The sequence below is a fragment of the Trachemys scripta genome, chromosome 5 (assembly GCF_013100865.1).
Source record: "Trachemys scripta elegans isolate TJP31775 chromosome 5, CAS_Tse_1.0, whole genome shotgun sequence".
Classification (NCBI taxonomy): Eukaryota; Metazoa; Chordata; order Testudines; family Emydidae; genus Trachemys; species Trachemys scripta.
The window spans coordinates 138,957,047-138,972,837 of NC_048302.1; the positions used below are offsets into that span (position 1 = coordinate 138,957,047).

The following is a 15,791-nucleotide window of genomic DNA, read 5'->3' on the forward strand; positions in this document are numbered from 1 at the left end:
GTTCTAGAATGCAGCCATTCAATCAGGGGCACTATCTAGGCCGACACATCCTTGTGTGGCTTACTGCAATTATGAAATGGCCTGATTCAGTCTGGAGTGAGTCCCATTGAAATTGTTTCTTGCCACCAAAGCCATCTGGAGGAAAGATTTAATTTGTAATAATGAGATTTAAGGTCTGTAATGGCATTTACGCAACACGACTGCATTATGCAAGTTAACTGGGGACAGTGTCTATTAGTCATTTATCTTTGATGTCAAGACACGAGCATCATCAGGCTGAGTTTTCCATTCAGAAATGAGGGTCGTTCGCTTGCCGTGATAAAACGATCCATCTGACAATGAAGCAAGCGGAGGGGAGCTCTCTGATCTCCAACTCATCCATTCAAGGTCTTTGGGAAGAATTGGTTACAGAGGCTGACTCTCTCAAGAGAAGTGCTGGAGGATGAAGAGGGTGTGCATAGGTATCTGAGAGGGGTAGGAAGAAAGAAGGGCATAGGAGGCAGTCAGGCCTCTCAGCTGTGCTCTTTGAGGGAAGGAATCCATGGAAGTGAGCTCTATCAAGGAAAAGTGCAAACAAGAGAGGTCTGGAGGGTGGAGGAGAGAAAGCAGGCCACCACCAACAACTTGGTAGTAGTCAGAGACTCCTTCCTTCTTTGTGTTATGTCATATCTGTATGGTAGTAGCACCTCAAAGGCCCGGTCAGAATCAGGGCCCCATTGTGATGGGCACTGCACAGGCACATAGGAAGGAAGAGAGCCTGCCACTACCAGCCTCCCCCAAAGATCGGCTATTGTAGATCCTGACAGCTTACACCACTCCAAGTTCCTGCTGAAGAACCAGTGCACTTAACAAGTCTCACTCTTCAGAGCTGCTTGTTTGTGACTCTCATGGAAGGGTGCTCTCTCTCTATCGGAGCACGGGGGGAAGGAAGAGACATTCCTTCCTTCCCTGCATTAGTAGCACAGAAGGCCTGCTGTCTTACTGCCTCCATCCCTCACCTCTGATAGAAGTCCCCACTAGGCCCTGGGCAAAGATCCAGCAATGTCACCAGAGCAAAGGGCCATCCCCAGCTGCTGCAGTTAGAGGTGTCATCCTTCAGACCAGCATTACACCAGGGTCCCCACTCCTCATTGCCAGTGACTGTTCACGTGGAAGCTAGAGGATAAGGGGACATTCTCATGCTCAGTACCAGGGTGAGGTACCACTGAGTGCAGAAAAGCTGCTCACAGCCTGACTGCACCAGCAACGTCTACCTCGTTATGTACGAAAGGAGTTACCAAATACCAGCTTCTATTCAAATACCTCATGTGGAGGTTCATGTTTATCAAGTCTTTTAAAGATGACAGCTTACATTGAGCACAGAAGTAAACACACTGGACAATAACAATGAGGCAGAGCTAGGATGACTGTCTCAACAAGCACTGCTGTATTTACCCAGTGCCCAAATATCAACACTAGCACTAAATTACAGAGCTAATCAAAGTCCTGGCTTTCAGACACCTACCTAAGCACATAAGAACGGCCACACTGCGTCAGACCAATGGTCCATCTAGCCCAGTATTCTGGCTTCCGACAGTGGCCAATGCCAGGTGCTTCAGAGGGAATGGACAGAACAGGGCAATTATTGAGTGATCCATCCCCAGTCATCCACTGCCAGCTTCTGGCAATCTGAGCTAGGGACACTCAGAGCACAGGGTTGAATCCCTGACCACATTAGCTAATAGCTATTGATGGACCTATCCTCCATGAACGTATCTAATTCTCTTCTGAACCCCATTATAGTTTTGACCTTCACAAGATCCCCCGGCAATTGGTTCTACAGTTTGACTGTGTATTGTGTTATATTTTGTTCTTGTGCCCAAGAAACGATAGTGTCTGGCACAGAGCAGATGTATTTAGAAAAATACACAGGATTGAGGAATCAATGCCATTGGCTAACTAGAGCTCCAACCAACCTGTCCCTTAGGGGACATCTGACTGGCAGAATTCTCAGCCAATCAGAGGAGTAAGCTGCTGTCCAGTTACTGACCCATACCTGTAGAAGTATTTCTCAAAGACTATACACCAATAGCCAATAAGAAAGCAGGGATTTGCATGAAGAGCCTCAACGAGCCCATATCCACTTGTATGGATGGGATATTATCCGAGGGCTCAGATTTGCTACTGCCCTCAAAATATGACGACACTTTTCCCTGCAGCAAATGATCAGCACCTCAACTTCTGCCCCGGCAACATATGCTCCCCAGGAAGGCTTACCCCACAAAAAAGAGCACACTTTTAAAGCTTTCCCTCCCTATGAACGTGCTTTCAGATGGAAGTCCAGACTACACGTAAAAGTTCACTTATGCTGGCAAAGATGTGGGGCCAAGGACTTGTGGTTTGTCCCTTAGAGGAGTTTCATACCAGGAAGCAGGCAAATCTGTAGTTCTAGAACGGTGTAATCATACCAGAGTGCCCCAAAACCACTAACGATAAAGCTTTCTAAATCAACACTTGTGTCAGGAAAAGTGCTTTATACGTGTTTCACGGACGCATGTTAAACTTTAATCTGTTTGTTGTTTAAAGCATTCTGAAGATGTTATAAGTGTGAAATGAATTGGAATACTTTTAGTACAAGAGATGCTATAGTCAGATTTGGGTTTCTATGGGCAATCCATAATGATTGTGCTTTTTTGTGATTTTATTACACACTGCAGAGTTCTTGATCACCAAATGCAAGATGTTTGAAAGAATGTGTAACTACAGTCAGCAAAATGAAACCTGCTTCCATGCCTTAGATGGGTTGAAGGTTGCAAGCATCCCACCAAGGAAAAAGGTGAATTACACTAACATTTTAAAAAACTGCAGCAACAAGCAGCATCTGAGTTAAACTGAAAAAAATTGTGTTTTTTAAAAAGTTCTCTGCAGGTGTCATTATGTTTAAGAACAATCCTGCTTCTGTACGAGTCTCTGGGGGTATTTTGGCCTTTCTGATATGCTCTCATTTGTTTTTAAGTTTGCTGATAGGAACAGCTGCACAAAAACAGAATCTGTGTTTCCACAAATAGGTCACCTGCTTGTTACTGTGGAAATAACTGTTACCAGATTGTGGAAATAGTCCATTCATTGACATTTGTACTAGCACTTCTTTTCCTAAACGGTGAAAGAAAACACCTTTCCACATCCCTCTAACAGTGCCACTGCTGTATGTGTGTGAACTGTATCCAAGTGCTGTCTGGACAGCACTCATACAAGTGGAAAGGGCTTTACAAATGAATAAACACCACTACTAATGTTTGGGTCTCCGGGTGGGGCAGAAAGCAAATGAATTAATAAACAAAGCACCTGTTTTCATACAATTATCCCTAGCAACATTATCAATGGGGAATATAAAGTTTAAATAAAGCAGAACTGTTTCTAACCACACACTGGTTGTGGTCTCAGATGAGAGCTAGGAGCCCAGAACTCCAGAGTAATTCCAACTATGCCAATAACTCACTATGGGGAAATTATTTCACTTCTTTGTGCCTGAGGTTTCCCGTCTATAAAATGGGAACTCTGCCACCTACTTACCTCATAGGGGAAATGCAAGGCTCTATTAGTGTTTACACAGCACCTCAAAGAGCACGGTCTAGAGCAGGGGTTCTCAAACTGGGGGTTGGGACCCCTCAGGAGGTCACGAGGTTATTACATGGGGGGTTGTGAGCTGTAGTCTCCACCCTAAACCCCACTTTGCCTCCAGCATTTATAATGGTGTTAAATATATAAAAAAGTATTTTTAATTTATAAGGGGGGGGGGTCGCACTCTGAGACTTGCTATGTGAAAGGGGTCACCAGTACAAAAGTTTGAGAACCACTGATCTGGAGGCTAAGTACATCCTTATTAAAAGACGGGATTTTTTTTAATTTACAGTAAAACATTAGCAAAATTCCTGATTTCTGTGCTGCCCCCACATCATATGGGAACCAGATTAGGAATGAGAACAACTGCCAAAGCACTGGGCGATTCAGCCTCACTCTTTTCTTGAAGCATTTTATGGCCACACTGATTTCGAGAGAGAGCTGGATTAAGCTTCACCACCACAGGGAGGCAAAGAGAACGCCTGCTGGGTTACGGTGCCCCCTTCCCGCAGAAATGCCAGGGTGAGCTGGGTACCGAGCAATGCTAAGCGTCGCTCATTTCCTTGGCACTTGACCTCTTTACACTACAGAAACCAAATCCTTAAAGCTCCATGGGGTGGGGACGAGAACCCACCTCCTCCCTGTGTCTGTGCAGCTCCCAGGCCGCCAGGGCCAGAGCCCAACCAGGCACCACTGCAATATTAATACTAAACCTCCAGACAAAAGGCAGGTCTGGGCTGCAAGGGCCACATCAGCAGCCAGCAGGAAAACCGGCTGCACAGAGAAACTTCTGCAGTGCCCCGCCCTGGCACCAACCCGGGACAGGGAGGTGGGGCTGCCCCATCCCAGCGCCAACCCCCACAGAGGGGAGCCCCCCACCCTGGCACCAGCCCCCCCAGGGCCACCCCCCATTCCCCGGGGGGGCTGCCCCATCCCAGCGCCAACCCCCCATCTCCCTGCCCCGCCCCCACAGAGGGGGGAGGGGAGCCCCGCCCCGCAGAGGGGCCCTGTCCGGTGCCGCGGGGGGGTCGGTACCTGCTGCCCGGCCGCCCCCTGGGCTGCTCACCCTCGGCTCCGGCCCCCGGCTCCGCGCGCCCAGCCCAGACCAGTCCCGCCCCTTGCCCGCGGTTGGCGATCGCGCCGCCTGACGCACCCACACGCGCCGGTCTCCTCAGTGCGGAACTTTCCGGTCAGGCATCGCCAGGGGCAGCCCGCGGGGGGTCCTACGGAAAGGGTCGCGCAGGCGCGGTGAGGCGCGGAGGCCAAGAAGCAGCGGGGCGTGAGATCACTGTACGGCAAGAGGAAGGGGACAGAGGGGGCGGGGCTAGGCGCGCGCGCGAGAGCTGGGGAGCGGGCGCGTGCACTGCTGGGAGGGGCTGAGCGGGCGGGAGCCGGTGCGCGGGGCGGCCCCAGGGCGCAGCTGCGGGGCGGGGAGCAGAGCTAAGCTGGTAGTTAAGCTTAGCAGTGTTCATGCAGCCCCCACATTTGTACCCTAAAGTTCATGGGCACCAGGTGCTAGGTGTAGGAGGGGGTTGCAACACACACCCACACACACCCCTGGTTCCAGCACCTACACACACACACACCCCTTGTCCACACACACCCCTGGTTCCAGCACCCACACACACACCCCTTGTCCACACACACCCCTTGTCCAGCACCTACACACCTACACACACACACACACTATATGCTTTCTAGCTGATTTCTAGTGTCTAGCAAATATTTTTCACAAAGCAATCACTCCATATCTGACCTATCCGGCCTCATCCTCAACGGAGACCTGCCCGCTCCCAGAGCAGCCTGGGCGCTCACGTTCATAACTTAGCTATGAACTAAAAATCATGGTCTTAAGTTACAGCACCGTGTAACCCGCTAGCCCGGCTTTTGGTCCTATGGCTGCAGGGGCAGCTCCTTGAGGGGTCCCTTAGAACATGTGCTCTCTACCTATGTTGTGCTGTCTGTGGGCTCTTGTATTTAGCTGTGACGCTCGGAGAACATTTCCCAGACCCGGAGAAGAGCTCGGTGTGGCTCCAAAGCTTGTCTCTCTCGCCCACAGGAGTCGGTCCAATAAAAGATATTCCCTCCCCCACCTTGTCCCTCTATATCTTGGGACTGCTCGGCTACAACGTGCTGCCTTTGTGGCTCTTTAGACAGCAGGAGGCGAGGAGAGGAAACTTTCTCTCCCCTCCCTCGGGAAGGTGGGGCCAGCCAGCCACTGCTGTTGGGACAGGAAGCAGGGGAGCCTAGCTGATGGGGAGGGCTGAGGTGGGGTGGAGTTGCTGCTGGTAAGGAAGGGGCTGTCACTTGGAAATTGTCGTGCCTGTGGGGGAAAAGAGCCAGCCCAGGTTTGCCCTGTCTGTGCTGCGGTCACTGGGATCCTGTCTCTGGCAGCCACCGTTTGGCTCTGTCGCTGTTTCGTAAGCTGAGGTGGGAACCGAGAAGGGCTGGGAAACGGTGGATCAGAACCGGGAGGAAGCCGGGAGGGGGGCATGTAGATGGGATTGTGAAAATCAAGTAATGGCACATTAAACGTGAGAACCCCGCGGTAATAAAACGCCTGGGCAGCTTTCAGACCTCCAGTGGGGAGTCAGCCAAAGTCCGGCTCACGCTGGAGGCCTCTGTCCCACCCTGTGCTAAATGCAGGGGGAGGGAATGGATGGGGAAACTGCCCCTGAAAAACATGGCGGGTGCAATCATGTCTTGTATTGGACCAGCTTCCGGTGGGGAAAGAGACAAGCTCCAAACAGCTCCAACCACACTGCAAACAAGGAGAGAAACAAAGGCAGAGCTCAGGGGGGCTGGAACAATGGGAATAGTGGGGGGCTGAGAGCCACTGAACCAAACTGTAACCCCTGCATGGGATGGAAAGCGCTTCGAGCCAGGGGGTGTGGCCGGCAGCCCCCCTAGATCCAGCACCTGTGGCAGAGCTTGGGAGGTCTCCTGGGGAGGGGGGGGTGCCAGAGAGAGCGAGCCTGCGCTTAGAGCCGGGGCGGGGGGAGTGGAACACAAACACTGGAGTAGCACAGCAGCCCAGGGGTTTCCTGTCTCTGGCAGGGGTCAGGGGCCAGGCCTCCGGGCTCTGAGGGACTGGCTTGACCCTGGGGCGCTTGGCCAGTAGATGGGGCTGCCCACCCTGCTGTGCTGTGCTGTGCTGTGCTGTGCTCCAGGAGGAGAGGCAGCCTGCTTCTCTCGCTTTCCTTGAGCAGGACCTGCTGGAGGGTGCTCCCTGCCCACCCCTCTCCCCTGGCCTTCTGGACCGCCTCATCAGGCCCCACCCTGCAAGCCTCCCCAGCACACCCCTTGAGTCAGCCGAATGACATCCAACCAGTCCCTCTCTGAGCCACACCCAGGAAACAGCAGTACATGTTCTGCCTCCTTGCCCTCGTGTCCCACCCCGGCCTGCTGCCAGCTGAGGAGGGCGAGGAAGGGCCGGTGGCTAGTCTGTGCTATTCTCCCGGGCAGACTGTGGAACTAGATCAGCTGGCAGCTCCTCCATGGAGCTCTGAGCATGGGCACGTACCTGGCACAGTTCATCACTCCCCTGGCATCTGTTCCTTGTGCAGCTAGAGGGAGACCCTGGCGTGTGTCTGTGGAGGGTGCATCAGCTCCTTCAGAACCTCTTCCTGAGATTCTGGCCCCACTTCTCCCCACCCCTCCTAATTCACACCCCCCTTCCAATCCATGGCCCCACAAAGTTGTGGGACCTCCTCCTCCACCTCCTCCTGGCACTGGCCAGGATGGCCATCCGCCATCCCAGGAAGATAAAGCTGGAGGTGCCTGTAGGGCCCGTTTCTGCTCTGCAGAGTCATGCCACCGAGCAGAGGTCCTCTGGGCGGCATCCACCGGCACCTTTGAGGAGCAGCGGGTGCTGGCAGGGGTTCTTTGACCCATTCCAGTTTTTTCGTTAGTTGTCCCGAGTATTTACTTGTGGGCTGGGTCCGCTGCCCACCCCCCCTCGGTTGAGGGGCGGGCCCTTAGCTTTAGGCAGGCTTAAGCCCACCTCTCCTGGTAACCACAATGGGACCCGGGACCCCAGCGGCTTCTGAAGCAGACCCAAGAAACCTGCTAGCAGCCAGCCAGGGAATGAGCTGCCCGGAGTGGCAGGGGCGTGGGCGAGATGGCTGGCGGTGTAGGAACGAGGGCGCAGCAGAGATTTGAGGGGAGAAGCAAAAGAGACAGAAAATCTAGGGGAGAAGGAAGAGCTCCTGGTGTAGGGCAAGAAAGAAACCAGGGGAGTGTGAGGGAGAGAGGCCTGGAAGACATGTAGGAGGAGAGCCCCAGGGCTAGTCCAGGGCAGATGTGGAGCCTCCCAGCAGACTGGCTCAGCTCCCTCTTGACCCTGTTAGTGCCCCTGGGCTGTGCATGCTGCCTCCCCGGCACGCCCTGGTGGACTTGCACCCAGAGCCCTGAAAGGAGGCAGGACAGTCGTGTGGCTGAGGCACAGGGACTGGGGACCAGGATTCCTGGGTTCTATTTCTGATCCTGCCGCGGAGTCGCTGCGTGAGTCCCTTTCCCCATCAGTCCCTGACCCTCCCTGCGTGGCGTCAGTCCCTAGGGTGGGCCAGTGCTCTGAGCTCCGTGGCTGGCCGGTGCAGACAGGGCAGGCAGAGCTGGGGATGTGGGATGCTCCCCTCTGAACCCCTCCTCTCTTCCCCCCAGCAGCCAGATGCCCAAGAAGAAAGTCGTAGCGCCGCTGAGCCGCTTGTGCCTGGGCAACGTGGCCAGACACATGCAGAGCGTGTGGGTGAAGGATTACAGCGAGAACTACCTCGACGAGTACCAGTTCCGCTACGTCATGGGGCCCTTCAATGAGCTGGGTGAGAGGCAGCCGTATCCCTCTGCCCCCGCCACCCTCCCATCCCAGAGCATCTCCTGGCCTTGTCCCGCTGGCACCCGGGAGGGCAGGAGACCACCTGGGCACAGCAGGGAGGAAACGCGCTGCAGTGCTGACTTCCTGGCCTTGCCATTTCACAACGCAGACACCCTCCTGCCCTGCTGCCCCCTGCCCGCCATGGGCAGCCCCTCTGCCGGCACAGCCCCGTGCCCAGGGAGGCTGATTATCACGCTGTCTCCTACACAGCCGGCTGCTTAGTCCAGGACCTGCTCCAGTTACTGGGCGAGAGTCGGCGCCTGACGCGGGCCGCACTCCACCTACTGCTCCTGCCCCACCTGACAGAGCTGAGCCTGCGCTCCTGTCCGGGCCTGGTCAGCAACGCCATCACCCAGCTGATCACGGTGCGGTGCCAGGTACGCAGAGCCCCAGCGACCTCCTGGGGACGCACGTGGGATCAGGAAACAGGAGGGAAGGGGTCTGAGTGGATGAACTCCTGGGTTCGGTCCCCAGCTCTGGGAGGAGGTGGGTTTCCAGTGGTCAGACCAAGGCGGACTGGGAGCCAGGACTCCTGGGTTCTCTCCCCAGCTCTGGGAGGAGGTGGGGTCCAGTGGTCAGAGCTGTGGGGAGGCTGGCAATTATGACTACTAGGTTCTATCCCCGGCTCTGGGAGGAAATTAGTCTAGTGTTTGCGGAGCGGGAGCGGGGGCGGGGGGGATATTGTCTGGGAGTCAGGACTCCTGGGTTCTATGGTTATGTCCCCAGCTCTGGGAGGAGCTGAGTTCAGGACTCCTGGGTTCTATTCGTGCCTTAGCCGCTGATTGGCCTTTGCCCGGCAGGTCAGTGGTTCCCCCAGCAGCATGCGGAGTGGGTGTGGTGGGTGACGGGCTCCCAGTATAAATAGACAGGGGGCGGGGTGCTGGGCACGCAGTCAGGGGAGTGGCTGCCTCGCTCCAGCACAGCACTGACCTGCTGCCCCTCCCCAGAGTCAGGTGAAGCCAGGATTGGACAGGTCCCTCTCCACCGTGAGGGTGGGGCCCAGCCCTGGGGGGAGGGGAGAAGCTGCTGCGACCCCTGCCTGCGTCTTGGAGCTAATGGAGGAGCCCGTTGTCCCCCCCCCCCCCTCATTAACCCCCCAAGGAAGCGCCTGGTCTATCTCCCTGGTTTCTGTTGCAGAACTTGTCCTCCCTGGACCTCAAGGGCTGCAGCCGGGTCCCGACGGCCGCGCTGGTGGACCTGCTGGAAGGGCTGCCGCGTCTGCGCAAGCTGGGCCTGGCGGAGACGCAGGCCAACACGCAGGTGCTGGCGGCCGTGGGCTCCTGCTGCCGGCGCCTGCGGGAGCTGGACGTCTCACACTGCCAGAAGGTGGCGCCGGACTCCCTGCTGCACCTGGCCTACGACCAGACCGAGAGCGCCCTGTGCTGCCCCGCGCTGCAGGTGCTGCTGGCCCAGGGGATAGAGCCCAAGGCCCACAGCCAGGACTTGGTCAGAGCCCTGGCCTTCGTGCTGCTGGCTCTGCCCAGCTTGGAGTTCCTGGCCAACAGCTACCTCAGGGAGGCGCTGTGTCTCATTCACACGCAGCAGTTCAGCGGCACGCAGGGCTTGCCGGGATTCCCCTCGCTGGAGGAGCTGGCCCGGCGCAGGCAGGGTGCCCGTGCAGCCGGGGGCGACTCCTGGCTCACGCTGCCGCTCCGGCGGGTGGAGGAGGTGGAGGATCCCTTCCTCCCCACCTTCTGCTCCGTGTGCCCGGAGGTGGCAGAGGCGGCCGTGTCGCTCAGCGACGGCCCTTGCACCAGCTGGGGCAGCCTGGCCTGGAGCCGCCTCACCCAGCTCACCGTGCACTGCACGGGGCACCGGGGGCGGGGGCTGGCCGAGATGCTTCCCGTGGCTCAGGGCCTGGGAGCCCAGCTGCAGTCCCTCTCCCTCCACGGCTTCTCCTACGATGACGAATTTTCCTTCTGCGCCCTGCTGAACTGCTGCCACAACCTCACCGCCTTCAGCAGCCACCTGAGCATCCCCGCGGGGCCCGTGCGGCCGGCCGCCGCTGTGCCCAACGGGGAGCCTGCCGCGGAGCCGCAGGACTGGGAGCTGGACCTGCTCCGCCACCCCTTCCCCAAGCTCCGGCACTTCAGCTTGGGCCTGGCCAGCTCGTGTGAGCCTCTCCCTTCCCAGCATGCCTGTGTCCTGCGGGCGAGCCTGGCCTCGCTACTCAGCCGCGCCCCCCGCCTGGAGACCCTGGCCCTGCTCAGCATCCCCTTCTCCCTGGACGGCGTGTTCCAGAAGGTGCTGGCTGCCCCTGGCGCTGCCCTCTGCAATCTGCGAGAGCTGTCGCTGGCCGAGAGCCAGGTGTCCAGCCCGACCCTGCTCTGCCTGCTGGCCTTGGACAACGGGCTCAGCTCCCTGAACTTGGCCGGCTGCCCGGCCATCCACCGGCGGGACTACGACCAGCTGCTCCGCACCGTCCGCAAGGAGAGGCTGGAGCTGGACATCGCATGGCAGTGAGGTGTCCTGCCTCGCCTGGGACACTGCCCCTCTGCCCCGTGCCGCGGGAAGGAGCCCACACCGCACGCAGGCCCCAGAGAGCTGTGTTTAATAAAGCAGAGTGAACACGGGGGGGGGAAAGCGCCTGCGAACGAGCTTCTGTCAGCCTCCCTGGGACTGCGCTTTCCTCGGCACAGCCTTGAACAGGGGCAGCGAGGGCCTCGTTGTGGGGGGCCCGGGGGAGATGGCGAGGGGCCCAGTGCCAGGCCTACCTCAGGGCTCTGAGGAGGTTGCTGACTGGCTTGGCCCGCCCCCCATCAGCAGCTGCGCTGTAGAGGCTCCTCCAAGCAGGGCCCCCACTGGACGGGGGTAGTGTAGACAGGGCCCTGCCCTGCCCAGGCTAGTTCTGAACTGTTCCCCAGATAACGGGCGGGGCTGCCACAGGCGGCAGGAAGGGTGGAGGAGGAGCTGGCACTCAGCAGCACGGAGACCAGTGGGCCCTTGCAATAGGGTTGCCAGGTGTCCGATTTTCGACCGAAACGCCCGGTCGAAAAGGGACCCCAGCAGCTCCGGTCAGCACCACTGACTGGGCTGTTAAAAGTCCTGTTGGCGGCGCAGCGGGGCTTAGGAAGGCTTCCTGCCTGCCATGACTCCGCGCAGCTCCCGGAAGCAGCAGCATGTCCCCTCTCTGGCTCCTAGGCGTCGGGGCAGCCAGGGGGCTCCGTGCGCTGCCTATGCCCGAAGAGCCAGCTCCACAGCTCCCATTGGTTGAGAACTGCAGCCAGTGGGAGCTGCGGGGGCAGCGCCTGCGGATGGGGCAGCGCGCAGAGCCTCCTGGCTGCGCCTTCGCATAGGAGCCGGAGGGAGGACATGCCGCTGCTTTCGGGAGCTGCTTGAGATAAGCGCCGCTCGGAGCCCGCACCCTAATCCCCTGCCCCAGCCCTGATCCCCCTCCCGCCCTCCAAACCCCTCGGCCCCAGCCCAGAGCCCCCTCCTGCACCCCAAACCCCTCATCTCCCACCACCAGCCGGAGTCCTCACCCCCCTTGTACTCCAACCCACTGCCTCAGCCTGGAGCCCCCTCCTGCACCCCAAACCCCTCCTCCCACCACCAGCCGGAGTCCTCACCCCCCTTGTACTCCAACCCACTGCCTCAGTCTGGAGCCCCCTCCCGCACCCCAAACCCCTCATCTCCCACCCCCAGCCGGAGTCCTCACCCCCTCCCACACCCCTACCCACTAAGCCAGCCCGGTGAAAATGAGCAAGGATGGGAGAATGAGCGACATGCGGGAGGGCTCAGAGAAGGGGCAGCGGTGGGGCAAGTGTGTTTGGTTTTCTGCAAGTAAAAAGTTGGCAACCCTACCTTGCAATGACTCAGCTAATTCCCACCCTCCTGCCAGTCTGGCTTCTGCCAGCAGAGCCCCCACCTCCCCTCCTGCTCGCCCCAGGTCCCAGCTCCCGCAGGCCACCTGGCCCTGCGCCCGCGGGAGTAGCTGGGTTCTGCAGGGCAGGGGCGACAGGCTCCATTGTTCACATGCGCCCGCTCTCCGTGAGGCCCGTCAGTCGCTCCGACTCCTCCCACAGCTTGCGCTCCAGGCCCGGGTCGCGGGCAGCCGCACAGGGCAGCACCAGTCTGCAGTCGCTGTCGAAGTACTTCCCCGTGATGTCCGCGACCTCCTCCGAGACAGCGCAGTAAATGGTGCTGGTTGCTCCCTCCTCGGCGGACTAGAGAGAAGAGGGGGGTTAAAAGCAGCCTCAGCAGCGGCTCCCCACCACACCAGCCCCCCACAGGCCCCAGGCACTGCACAAACCCCACCTGGCGGCACCAGAGGGGCAGAGCTCAAGCCCCCCACTGAGGCTTTCATGCCATCCTGGCCCCACAACTGCAGAGACAGGGCGCAGCGAGTGGGAACAGGGCTCTAGAGCAGGGAGGGAGGGACAGCGGGGCCCGGGCACAGTGTGGGGAGCTGGGTCCAGGGGCGGGGCAGGGAGGCAGTAACTGAGGGTATGGGGAGCAGGGCAGGAAGTAGGTGGGTTTGTGGAGGGCAGGCAGCAGGTGTGGGTGTGAGGACAGGCCGTGGGTGAAGTTGAGGGGAACAGGGCAGGGGGCAGGCAGTAGGTGAGGGCAGGCAGTAGGTTGGCATGGGGGGACAGGCCGTGGGTGAAGTTGGGAGCAGGGCAGGGCTTGCGCAGAGGATTGAGTTGTGGGGGGCTGAGGGCTCCAGCTGGGGGTGAGGGCTGCAGGGGGGGCTGGGGGGATGGGGGGCGGGGGCATAGGATTGGGATGCAGGGGTGAGGGCTCAGGTAGGGCCAGGGATGAGAGGTTTAGGGTGCGGGAAGGGGCTCAGGGCTGGGACAGAGGGTTGGGGTGCAGGGAGTGAGGGCTCCAGCTGGGGGTGCAGGCTCTGGGGTGGAACCAGGGATGAGGGGCTCGGGGTGCAGGCTGCTCCGGGGCTGCAGCAGGGATAGAGGACTCCCCCCAGCCAGGGCCAGCTCTAACTTTTTTGCTGCCCCAGGCAAAAAAGAGCACTGCCCCGCCGTAACACCCCCCCCCCGAGTGCCGCGCCAGGCCGTCCAAACCGCTGGAGCGCCACGCCGGGCCACCCAACCCCGCCCCCGAGCGCCACGCTGGGCCGCCCAAGCCCCAAAACTCCGGAGTGCCGGGCCGCGCCGGGCTGCCCAAACACCTGCCCCCCCCCCCAAAAAAAAACCCCGGTGCACCGTGCTGGGCCGCCCAAACCCCCGGAGCGCTGGGCCGCCCCCCGGAGCACCGCGCCGGGCTGCCCAAACGCCCGGTGCACCGTGCCAGGCCACCCCCTCCCAGCACCACCGAAGCCCCCGCCCCAGCGCTGCCCTGCCAAAACACCCCCCCACGCTGCCCGGCCAAAACAAAAAAAACCCCTCAAGCGCCGCCCCACCAAACAAAAAAACAAGAACACTGTGAGTGCCCCCTGCCACCCCAACATTGGCCGCCCCTTCTAAGGTGCAGCCCCAAGCACGTGCTTGGTCGGCTGGTGCCTGAAGCCGGCCCTGCCCCCAGCCCTCTCTCGCTGCAGCAGCTCCGGGGCTGGGGAGAGGCGCCTCTGCTCGCCTGCGCGGCCCCGGATAGCCTGCTGTGCGGCCACGGGGCCGGGCAGTTTACAGGGAACGTAGGTCCTGGCCTCGCCTCCACCACAGCTCTGGCCAGGGCAGCAGGGGTAGGTTCTCTGCTCTCTTCAAGCTCAAGTCACGACCCCTGTGCATGGAGGGGAGGAGGGCTGCTTAATGGTGCAGGGTTCAAATCCCCCCAAGGGGACTTGGCTAAGTCCCGCTCAGTGCAGAGGGTGACGTGCCCTGGAGGTGGGAATTAGGGTAAAGCCTCCCTCTACGGCTGCTGCTCCTCCCCCTGCGTTTGCTCGGGGACGCTCCTGAGGGACCCCAGAAATGCCCCCACCTCCCTCGCTGCAGCACCCTGGCACTCCGGCTCTGTGCGCCAGGAGCTCCCCACCCTGACCACAGCTGCCTGGACCCTCAGGCAGCCCCACTGAGCTCGACCCCAGGGCCAGACCTTCCGGGGGCAGGGTGCGGGCCGAGGCTTTGGGGATCCCGCTGTATGTCAGCCCACAACAGAGCCAACTGGAAACTTGTGCCCTGCCCCTGAGGCTCTGCGCTAGTCACTCGCTGGCCCTACCCTGCCCCCATCCCGTGGGGCGAGCGGTCTGCCAGAGCAGCCCTCCGGGCCCCACACCCTTCCGGGCCTTGGGCCCCCCACTGCCCCACCATTGCACGCACCATGAAGAAGATGCTGGTGATGCTGAAGAGCAGACGAACCAGCCAGTTGAAGTGGCGCATGATTTCTGTCTTCACGATGCCGGGGTTGATGGAATTGGCCGTCACCCCTGCAGAGGAGCAGAGCCAGTCACTGCGTGGGCGCGGGGGGCAGGGCCCTATAGCCAGACCCCCTGGAGCCCTGAGGGGCCGGGGGTGAGTTTTGTACTCGCCAGCCTAGAGCCAGGGGCCTGTTTATTCCTCGAGCAGGTGCCGCCCAGACACGCTCCAACGTGCTCTCCCCAGCCAGGGAGGCCCCCTGCCCTGGGGGGCCAGGCCCTTTCAGAGGCGCTAGACTGAGCCCCACCTGTGCCCAATTACCCGCCTCCCCGGTGCTTGTTGGGTCCGTGACCAGGCCTCACAGGATGATGGGGGGAGTGATTAGGAGCTGAGGGCAGGCTCTGGCAGCACGCTCTGGGGAAGAGAGAGACAGCTGGGTTCAGGGGAGCACGAGATCCCCCAGGGGCCGGGACACAGCTCTCCATGTCAGCCAGGCGGGATGGCCCGGAGCCATCCGCAGGGCTGGGCAGGAGTAGCCCTTCCACGAGGCACTGGGCCAGCAGCCTGGCGAAGACACTGGGAGTCTCTGGGGGTTCAACTGTTTTTTTGATGCTAATAAAACAGGCCCAGCCAGGCGAGTGACTCAGAAGCCCCAGGTATCGAGGCCTGTCTGGCAGCAAAGAGACGGGGTAGGGCCAGGGTCTGGCACAGATGAGGCAAGACCTATCCCAGCTCCTTCTCACAGGATTCTCCTGCCTGGGTCTCATGCTTCCAGGGTGAGGCAGGCTGGGAACGCCCACAGCTGCACCCCCGCTGGCCCGTCCTTCCCTCAGAGACACTGTGGGGTGCAGGAGCCTGGGCCAAACTGCCATTAGCACCTCCCGCTGCCTACACCCCACTGGGACGCCGGCCCTGCTTCTGTGTCACCACGGTGCCGTGCCAGTGACTGAAACTCTGAGCACCCAGTGGCTACAGCAGTGGGGCTCTTCCTACAGGGCAGAGGGAGCAGGCTGTGGGGAAACCATGCCTGGGGGCAGAGGGGAGATATCCAGGCAGCCTATGCGATTCCT

At 59.7% G+C, this 15,791-nt stretch overlaps 2 protein-coding genes across 2 annotated transcripts in view; one reads left to right on the forward strand and one right to left on the reverse strand.

The window, feature by feature from the left end:
* The first annotated feature begins 5,854 nt into the window (after positions 1 to 5,854).
* Positions 5,855 to 11,546, forward strand: LOC117878598. Its single transcript, XM_034772944.1, has 4 exons — positions 5,855 to 6,030; positions 8,263 to 8,420; positions 8,684 to 8,850; positions 9,611 to 11,546. The coding sequence occupies exons 2-4, from the start codon at positions 8,270 to 8,272 to the stop codon at positions 10,934 to 10,936; spliced, it is 1,644 nt and encodes a 547-aa protein (XP_034628835.1). The 5' UTR covers positions 5,855 to 6,030; positions 8,263 to 8,269; the 3' UTR covers positions 10,937 to 11,546.
* A 583-nt stretch (positions 11,547 to 12,129) lies between these two features.
* The window catches only part of LOC117878091 (retinol dehydrogenase 12-like), a 30,958-nt gene continuing 27,296 nt past the window's right edge, over positions 12,130 to 15,791 (reverse strand). Inside the window, exons 5-6 of the mRNA XM_034772041.1 lie at positions 14,686 to 14,792; positions 12,130 to 12,639 (exon numbers count right to left, since the gene is read on the reverse strand). Coding sequence (XP_034627932.1) covers positions 12,445 to 12,639; positions 14,686 to 14,792 — 302 coding nt within the window. The 3' untranslated portion in view covers positions 12,130 to 12,444. The remainder of the gene's footprint in view (positions 12,640 to 14,685; positions 14,793 to 15,791) is intronic.